Source organism: Danio rerio, chromosome 11 (genome assembly GCF_052040795.2).
Source record: "Danio rerio strain M-AB ecotype USA chromosome 11, GRCz13ab, whole genome shotgun sequence".
Taxonomy (NCBI): Eukaryota; Metazoa; Chordata; class Actinopteri; order Cypriniformes; family Danionidae; genus Danio; species Danio rerio.
The window spans coordinates 46,217,501-46,228,356 of record NC_141031.1 but is presented as its reverse complement, the minus strand read 5'-3'; the positions used below and the strand labels follow the sequence as shown (position 1 = coordinate 46,228,356).

Here is a 10,856-nt window from a genome sequence, read left to right as displayed (position 1 = left end):
TATATATATGTGTGTGTGTGTGTGTGTGTATATGTTTGAGAAAATGTTTATATTTGCACTGTGAGCATCAGAAGTGCATTTGCAGATATACAGTAGTTCTTATAATATGGTGATTGAGATCAAGGTCCCGCGTGTGTTTGTGTGTGTGTGTGTGTGTGTGTGTCAGGCTAACTGTGCTGCTCCACAGACACAGATACAGTGTCTTCTTCCCAGCATGCTCTGCTCCACTAAATCTGCATGTGCGCTGGAATCCTCTTAGCTGACAGTTGAAGATTAGATCAGCTTAAGCAGGGTTAGTGTGTCTCTGAATAGACGGACGCTATAGCGAGCTGATCTGGAGTCAGTATGAACTCGCAGTGTCTCCGAGACTGTACAGAGCACAGATCCGGCCTCTGCCGGAATGTGCCGGACGCTTTGTTTCTTTGTGTTGCAGGGAAAATGCCCCAGCAATTCCCATCGGGTTAATGAGACTGATCAGCAAGTGTGTGGAAGCTCCATCACGCCTGAACGCCATCGGCTGAGATCCGGACATCAGTCAAACATTGTATCAAAGCGGAGTTCTGTTCAACTGATACAATGTGACAGATTTCAGCATTCCAATCATGGCATCACAGTGGCTCAGTGGTTTGCATGTTTTCCTCGTGTTAGCGTGGGTTTACTTCGGGTGCTTCGGTTCTCTCACACCCAAACACATGCGCTATAATTGAATAAGCTAAATTGTGCGCAGTGTGTATGGGTGTTCCCCAGTGTTGGACTGTGGGGAAAACCGGAGCTCCCAGAGGAAACCCATGCCAACACGGGGAGAACATGCAAACTCCACACAGAAATGCCAGCTGGCCCTGCCGGGACTCGAATCAGTGACCTACTTGCTGAGAGGCCACAGTTCTACTCACTGTGTCACCCTGTAATGTTTAACGGAGCAAGGAAAATATTCACAGTATTTCCTATAATATTTTTTCTTCCGGAGAAAGTCTTGTCTCTATTAATGTGGAATAAATGCAGTTTTTTTAAATACATTTTAAGCTCCGTATAATTAAACCCCTATTGTTTGGGTTACAGAACAAGCTACTAATTGCCTAATTAACCTAACGTTCACCTGATTAACATTTTAAATTGCACTCATAGCTAGTAAAATAACTAGTCAAATAGATTGTATGGTCATCATGACACAGACAAAAGAAATGAGAAATGAGTCTCACGTTTTATTTTGATGTACAATTCAAATAATTAACAATCCAACTAAGACTTTTAGCTTAGTAAACTACTAATTAGCTGCGTATTAATCGTTAGTAATGCAGTAGAAATATAAAATAAGATCATACTTTATAAGGGATAATAAGCAGTTCATATCATAATATTAGCATGTAATAAGCCAGTAGTAAATGGTGTGAAACGGTACTTACAGTAAACTAGTGTGTTACTGAAATTAGTTAATAAAGCTTTTGTTTGGAATGAAAATTTCACAGGAGAGCAAATAATTTTGTCTTTAACTGTATTTTTACATGGAAAACTTTACTAATTGGTGTTGATTTTCCATGTTTATTGTGCTGACTGTATATAAGTGTGGGTCACTCAGTGTTTTAATGGACTCAGGGTCTGGTTGATTGGATCAGGGTTTTCTCTGCTCTGTAAGCGCGTTTGAGGTCTTTTAACATATTTAAAGTTATCCTGCTAAACATTTAATCTGACTTTCCCTTTTAACTTCAGGAAAATCCCCGCAGTGTGTCTGACTGTGCTGCTTGTGAATGCCTGTTTTCAATTATTATAATTAGATATAAGAGTTTGAGGCCTTATAAATTACATTATTGCATATATATATATATATATATATATATATATATATATATATATATATATATATATATATATATATATATATATATATATATATATATATATATACACACACACACACAAACACACACACACACACACACACACATACATACATATATATATATATATATATATATATATATATATATATATATATATATATATATATATACACACACACATACATATATGCATTATTATGTGTTATGCTTTAATTGTAAGGTGTACTGAGAAAAAAAAGACTAGTATATATGTAAAAGCATTTCTTATAAGGGTCACATATCAGCCTAAAATGACCATTGTCATCTGAAATCCTAATACTATATATATATATATATATATATATATATATATATATATATATATATATATATATATATATATATATATATATATATATATATATATATATATATATATATACACATACACATACAGTACAGGTCAGAGTAATAATGCTATTTAATTTTTACATGAATACATCTGTATGCCAAATAGTGATGGAACATAATTTCACCCATATTTTGATATTTGAAATGATTTAAAACATGAAAGTAGACACTGTACTTGCATTAATAAATATATATTTTTAAATGCATTAATTGTGTGAAAAATGTACTTGTTCTGGTTAACATCACTTTGGATAATTTTTAATATTATTAATTTAATAAGAAATTTGTCTTCAAGTAAACAAATAGACAAATAAAAAATATAAAAAATGTAATGATATAAATATAAATAAATATATATTTATAAATAAATAAAAAATTATATAAATGTAAATATTAAAAAATAAATATAAATAAAGAAAAATATTTAAAAATAAATAGATGAATGTAAATAAATATATATTTATAAATAAATAAAAATATTTAAAAAATAAATAAAATATAAATAAATAATATATAAATATATATATTATTAAAAATAAATAAAAAATATAAATAGATAAAAAATACTTTTAAAATAAATAAATAAAAATATTTACAAATATAAATAAATACATATATATATATATATATATATATATATATATATATATATATATATATATATATAAATAAAAATATATAAAAGTAAATAAATAAATAGCTGAATGTGTTTGTGTCTCTGTTTCTGAACCCGCTTAATGAGCGTTTTAACCTCATTACACGTCAGACTGAAGCAGGGAGCCAATAACAGACAGGAAGCAGTAAAAAAAAACACAGGAAACTGGTTGCTTTTCAGATTTCCATTGGCGTTTCCATTTTTTTCTCTTGGTAGTGGAAAAATAGTTTCTGGGAAGCACAGGTTCCTCGACTCTGGGTAATATGAGAGAGCACCAATTCACTTTCACTTCTGCAAACAGCTTTAAACAAATTACTCAATAAGAAAGAACACTGATGCCTAATGACTTTACAAACGCTTGCAAGAAAAGTTTTTAATCAAAAATGTTATAATCATTTTCTAATATTTCCCAAATAATGTTGAACAGATTCAGGAATTTTTCACAGTATTTCCTATAATAATTTTTCTTCTGGAGAAAGCCTTGTTTTATTTCGGCTAGAATAAAAGCAGTTTTTTAAGTGTATTAAAGCCATTTTAAGGTCAATATTATTAGCCCCCATAAGGGGCTCTGACACCCGGGAGGAGTTCAGAGTAGAGCCGCGGCTGCTCCTCCACATAGAGAGAAGTTAGCTGAGGTGGCTCGGGCATCTGTTTCAGATGCTTTCTGGATGCCTACCTACTGTACACTCTCAGAAATAAAGGTACATGAGCTGACACCGGGGTGGTACCAGGGCCGGCGCGTCCATAGAGGCGACCTAGGGCAGCAGAATAGGGCAGCAGAATAGAGAGGGCGGCCTCTGCGACAACTCCCTCACCACCCGCGTCCTCAGTTACATCCGCGCATATACTGCCCCCAACCCTGCCGCTCTTCATTTGGATACCGGTCACTTTCGTTTTCACTTTCGGGTTAAGGGCGGCGTGATCGCTCTCTGCCTACAGCGGCAGTTTAGCTTGCTTCGGCCCTGGGTGGTACCTTTAAGTACTTAATTTAAGTACACATTTAAAGGGTCCATGTTGTTACCTCAAAAGTATATATTACCTAAAATTGTAAGAAACACACTTTTGCACTTTTTAGGTACTAGTATGCACCTTCGAGGTATCCAATATGAACCATTTAGGCACAAATTTGAACCTTTTGAAAAGGTACCACATTGACTGCTTGCATACCTTTGTTTCTGAGAGTGTAGGGAGGTGTTCCAGTCATGTCGCACCAGGAGGAGACCTCTGGGATGACCCAGGACAAGCTAGAGGGACTGTCTCTCGACTGAAAAACTAAAAACTGAAACATGGGTGACATGGTGGCTCAGTGGTTAGGAATGTTGCCTCAAAGCAAGAAGGTCGCTGGTTTGAGTCCTGGCTGGGCCAGCTGGCATTTCTGTGTGGAGTTTGCATGTTCTCCCCATGTTGGTGTGGGTTTCCTCCGTGTGCTCCGGATTCCCCCACAGTCCAAATACATGCGTTATATAGGGGAATTGATTAAATAAATTGGCTGTAGTGTATGAGTTTGTTTGTGTGAATGAGTGTGTATGGGTGTTTCCCAGTACTGGGTTGCTGCTGGCAGGGCATCCGCTGTGTAAAACATAAGCTGGAATAGTTGGCGGTTCATTCCACTGTGGCGACCCCTGATGAATAAAGAGACTAAGCTTAAGGAGAATGAATGAATGTAAGTCAATGGTTACAGCTTTCCAACATTTTTCAAAATATCTTCTTTTGTGTTTAAAAGAAGAAAGAACTACTTCAGGGTGAGCACATTTGGGTTTTGGGGTGAACTGTCCCTTTAAGTCATGCACTCTCAGAAAGAAACTCGTAAAGGTTTGAATCAAGTAAAGGCTGAGTAGATAATGACAGAATGCTCATTTGTGGGTGAACTGGCCCTTTAATGGTTGCCAAACAGATATTATCGAATGTTGTGTTCAGCAGAAGGTATTGTCTAAGATAATCAGATTGGATGATTAGTATTCATCTTCTGTGTGTGCATTATTGTGCTTGTAGTAGCAGCTCTATTGAGTGGGTGTCAGATTTCGTATGGTCACTGTTGCATGGCAACCACTAACACCACCACTGGCCAACAGCTCTGAACACACTTTCTCCAGTCCTCAATGGAGCAGAAAACCCAGTGTTATGCAGAAATACATCTGCCTCGGAGAAAGAAGGTTTGGGAGGTTTTCCAGTAAGTATGTTACTGTATTCAATGCAGATTGGGTTTATGATGGGATCAGATTTTCTTCTTGCGTGTTACTTGCTAACTTTTGGCACAGTATGTGGTATTACTATCATGATATTGAGCTCAGCGCTATTTACAGTTGAAGTCAGAGTTATTAGCCCTCCTGTATATTTTCCCCCAATTTCTGTTTAACAAAGAGATTATTTCTTTAACACATTTCTAATCATAATAGTTTTAATAACTCATTTCTAATAACTAAATTCTTCTATCTTTGCTATGATGACAGCACATAATATTTAACTAGATATTCTTCAAGATGTATTCAGCTTGAAGTGACATTAAAAGGCTTAACTAGGTTAATCAGGGTAAAGTTAGGGTAATTAGGCAAGTCATTGTATAACAGTGGTTTGTTCTGGAGACAATCCAAAACTAATATTGCTGAAGGGGGCTAATAATATTGACCTTAAAATGAATATTAAAAAAAATTAAAACTGCTTTAATTCCAGACAAAATAAAACAAATAAGACTTTCTCCAGAAGAAAAAAAATTATAGTAAATACTGTAAATTTTTGTTTTAATCAGTTAAGTATAACTTGCGAATTATTTGAAAAGTAATTCGCATAGGAAGGCTGATAATTTTACCCTCAATTGTCCAGTTTTGGTGAGCCTGTGTGAATTGTAGCCTCAGTTTCCTGTTCTTAGCTGACAGGAGCGGCACCCGGTGTGCTCTTCTGCTGCTGTAGCCCATCCGCCTCAAGGTTGGACGTGTTGTGTGTTCAGAGATGCTCTTCTGCAGAGCTCGGTTGTAACGAGTGTTTATTTGAGTTACTGTCGCTTTTCTATCAGCTGGAGCCAGTCTGGCCATTCTCCTCTAACCTCTGGCCTCATCAACAAGGCATTTGCGCCCACAGAACTGCCACTCGCTGGATATTTTCTCTTTTTCAGACCATTCTCTGTAAACCCTAGAGATGGTTGTGCGTGAAAATCCCAGTAGATCAGCAGTTTCTGAAATACTCAGAGCAGCCCGTCTGGCAGCAACAACCATGCCATGTTCAAAGTCACCTGAATCCCCTTTCTTCCCCATTCTGATGCTCGCTTTAAACTGCAGCAGATTGTCTTGACCATGTCTACATGCCTAAATGCACTGAGTTGCTTCCATGTGATTGGCTGATTACAGATTTGTGTAACATGCAGCTGGACAGGTGTACCTAATAAAGTGGCCGGTTTGTGTATAAGTTATAAACATAACAAATGTGTGTGTGCATAATATTCATGGTGTTTTGAAGTGCCCACGATATCAATATTGTTCATTATCATGAGAATTATTGAATATCACCATATATATATATATATATATATATATATATATATATATATATATATATATATATATATATATGAGCAGGTGAACATTTTTGCATTGTAACTCTCTGTGTGTGTGTGTCCTCTACATGTGCAGTTCAAACAGCTTCAGGATATTTGATGAAACTCTGCCGGAGCGTCTGGATCCTGCGAGTGTCTGTCCGAGTCAGAAATGTCCTTCTGGATCTGTGAAGGAGTCCGAGAGCCGAAACGTCCCGCATCCACACAACGCCAGCTTCATCAGGACCAACGTCAGGTTCCTCAATCAACCCATCGCTCATATGGAGAACACACACACTCAAGAAGAGCACGTTTAAAGGAGACCTATTCTGCCCATTTGTACGAGATGCAAAATAAGTCTCTGATGTCTCTAGAGTGTGTGTGTGTGTGTGTGTGTGTGTGTGTGTGTGTGTGTGTGTGAAGATTCAGCTCAAAATAGCACACAAGTAATGTGTTCTATCTCTCTGCAACTGACCCGTTTAGGTTTAGGGGCAGATTGTGGCGTTTTGGTGACTGTCGCTTTAAATTCAAATGAGATCCTTTTTCAGAAGAGGGCGGAGCTACAAATGCCTGTGTGTCAGCATAGTGGCAGACACTGAGGAAGAGATGGTCAATAGTGGGCGGGGCTTTCCCCCTCTGATGACACGTACAAAGGGAGAATGTCAATCAAAGTTCTTCTGCAGACTGTGTGATTATAAAAAATACCAACCCAGGCTCATTCTGGAAATGTAGCCCCGCGGATGTTTCTGGAGACTGCGAAATACGTCATGGGAGGTACGTATTTGTGCAGTTTTTGATTTCATGAATCAGTGAGAGGCCGCTGTGTGCGCTTTTTCACATCTCGAATGACTCTCGAAAGCCGCCGGAGGCAGCTGACGCGCGACCGTTTGTCCAACTGACCGACTGGCTGAATGACTGAACGATTGACAATCGGCCATCTAGGCCACCCTCCTCTTCCTCCTTCTTCCCTATACCCAAGCGATGATTTACAAAAGCCGTCCAGAAAAAGAAAAGCCCTCGTCTGATTTTGACTGCGTTTTCGGATTTCACCGCATTCTCGCCCTCTAAGACATCATCATTGAGGCATTTTACAAAAACATAAACTGTTAAGCTGGGAAAATGTCATTAAGTACTCAAACATTTGCCTGTTGTGTAAAATTATTCATGGTCTGTCATCCCCACCTCTCAGTCAGTTTGTAAACATCAGGAACACCACACACAGAGCAACACGAGGGGCAGCCCGAGGAGACTGTATTGTCCCACTCCGGAAAAGTACCTTTGGTCAGGGTGCCTTTCAGTTACAGCTGCACAGGAGTGGAATTCTGTCCCTGGCAGCATCAGCGATATAACCTCATTTAATATATTCAAAAAACATATAAAAACCTGGTTTATAGAGAATCAGACGTGTCATCATTCTGATTAAATTGAAACTAGCATGTTTCCAATTGTGCCCACCATCTTAATTATCTGTTGTTTAAATGTGTTTCAACTATTTTTATCTCTATTACAAAATGTTGGAGTTTTAGCTTAATTTGTAAATATTCTCTTTTAACATCTATATGACCATGTCTATTTTAGTACTTTTTAAATATGTTTGATTGATTGTATTGTTTTTGCATTGGCAGAAATGCTAATTAATGTACACTGTCCCTGCCAAATAAACAAATAAATAAATAAATACAATTTTTGGATTCTGTTTTTTTGTCTTTCCTGATTTCTGGAACCGCTCTTTCCTGGACTCGAACCCGGTTGTTAAACGCGGCCGGCTCCTCCTCCTCCGGGCCTCCGCTCCGCCCACATAACACGACAAGCTAACCAGACAAACTGGTTGCGGCGGAAAAGTCCTCCAAAGCCGTCAGCCCAGCCGGCGAACGCGAAGAGGAGCGGCGTCACACCACCTCATAGCGTTCGCTTGAAAAAACGAAATGCAGCCATGCGCACCTCCGGCCACGTAAATCGCATCTTCAGAAACATCCGCGAGGCTACGTTTTCAGAACGAGCTTGGGTTGAAAAATACAATTTTACCATTAGAAGCTGGAGATATTCACACACTGTTGTCATACGAGTGTGTTTAAACCCTTTATAAAGGGGATTTTTATCTACTACGTCCCTTTAAAACCTTGACCATACAGAAATATTAGAGAGAAATATTGGAGATATCAAGGAATAGTTATGTCAATGTTATATCAGCTAAATAATTGTAGCTAATTTACATAAAAATCACGTCATCAATGAAACCTTTTACATTTAGGACAATGCTATGCTCAAAAATGTCTGTATTATTTAAATGTATATTAAAAAATGACATGAACATTTGTTTTTTATTAGAGTTTGTTATTAAATTTAGGGTTAATCCCCCCCCCCCCCGTGCAGACTGAATTTCATTCATTTGCCTACAGCTTAGCCCCTTTATTCATCAGGGGTCACCACAGCGTAATGAACCGCCAACTATTCCAGTATGTGTTTTACATAGCAAATGCCCTTCTAGCTGCAACCCAACACTGGGGAACACCCATACACACTCATACACTACAGACAATTGAGCTTATTCAATTCCCCTATAGCGCATGTGTTTGGGTGTGAGGGAAACCGGAGCACCCGGAGGAAATCCACAGCAACACATGGAGAACATGCAAACTCCACACAGAAGCGCCAACTGATCCAGCCAAGGCTCGAACCAGCAACCTTCTTGCTGTGAGGCCACAGTGCTACCCACTGTACCAGTTTTGATTGTCATTTATATTTATTTTCAGTAGTTTAATCTTATTTCACTTAGTCATTTTAATACTTTGACTTATCTGATGCTAGTTTTTGTTTAGTTTTAGAGTCTTATTTGGATCTTGAATGTTTTCTGTCGAGTTTTTTGTCGAGTTTTCTTTTCGAGATTTTTGTAAGTGTTTAGTATTATTCAAACATGAAATATTTCTGTGAAGTGTGGAAACGTTCACTGATGTGATCCGACTCTTGGCTGGCCTTGAACTGCAGTTTTCTACATCTGCGTTCATTCATCATCACAACGTTTAGTCCTGTTTTAAAGGATATGACATCATTTGTTGCTGCGGAACACTCGTGTGTTGGTGATTCTTGTGAACATTTGATTTAAAGGGACAGTTCGCCCAAAAGTGAAGATTTACTCATCATTTACTCACTCAGGGCCATTTCAATCAACACACAGCTTATCTGTTAAAACAATAGAGCTTGGAAAATCTTAATCACATCCAAAATATATATGTTTTTGAGTGTGTGTCTATTATATATTTATTATGTACACACTCACTGGCCACTTTATTAGGTACACCTTAGTATCGGGTTGGATGCCTTTTGCCTTCAGAATCGCCTTAATCCTTCATGGCAGAGATTTATCAAGATACTGGAAATATTCCTCAGAGATTTTGCTCCATATTGACATGAAAGCATCACACAGTTGTTGCAGATTTGTCGGCTGCACAAAAAAAAAAAAACATTTGCACTTCTTGGAGTTTTCATTAAGCATTTTTTATACGATTTCCAAAATACAAATGAAAATAGGGGAATGTAAATGTGGCTTCTGACATCAATAGTAGAGGAAATAATTACTGTGTAAGACAATGGCTGTTTTCTTCCAACATTCTTCAAAATATCTTCTTTTTGTGTTCAACTTTTTGTGAAACTCAAACAGGTTTAGAATATGTGGAGGATGGAAATGATGACAGAATTTTCATTTTTGGATGAACTGTCCCTTTAAATCTCTCTAAATTCAATTTAATTCAATAGAGCTTTATTGGCATGACTGTCAAATATAACACAATGTTGCTGAAGCAATAACAATATGCATACCATACATACAACATATTGATAAAATTAAGGAAAATATGATAATAATAATAATAATAATAAATAAAGTCAGAATTATAGCCTCCCTGTATATGTTTTCCCCAATTTCTATTTAACGGAGAGCAGATTTTTTTCAACACATTACTAATCATAATAGTTGTAATAATTCATTTCTAATAACTGATTTATCTAATCTTTGCCATGCCATGATGACAGTAAATAATATGTGACTAGATATTCTACAAGACACTAGTATTCAGCTTAAAGTGACATTTAAAGGCTTCACTAGGGTAATTAGGGTAAAGTAAGGGTAATTAGGCAAGTCATTGTATAACAGTGATTTGTTCTGGAGACTATCCAAAACTAATATTGCTTAACGAGGCTAATAATATTGACCTTAAAATGGTTTAAAACCTTTAAGAACTTTTACTCTAGCCAAAATAAAACAATAAGACTTTCTCCAGAAGAACAAATATTATAGGAAATACTGTAAAAAATTCCTGAATAACTAAAAAAGCTGTATATTCATGTTATACATGTTAACACAATAAAAAGTTATTTAATTATTATAAAAAGTAAAAAGGTAAAAGTCATAATAATTCCGTGCTCAAGTGGACAGATTTTATTCTCTCCT

General features: G+C 36.9%; 1 protein-coding gene across 1 annotated transcript; it reads left to right on the top strand.

Annotated features, from left to right (window-relative positions):
• The first annotated feature begins 4,780 nt into the window (after positions 1-4,780).
• On the top strand, positions 4,781-8,773 carry LOC141376677 (uncharacterized). The gene is made up of 2 exons (XM_087272948.1): positions 4,781-5,189; positions 6,507-8,773. The coding sequence occupies exons 1-2, from the start codon at positions 4,909-4,911 to the stop codon at positions 6,724-6,726; spliced, it is 501 nt and encodes a 166-aa protein (XP_087129074.1). The 5' UTR covers positions 4,781-4,908; the 3' UTR covers positions 6,727-8,773.
• The last annotated feature ends 2,083 nt before the right edge of the window (positions 8,774-10,856 follow it).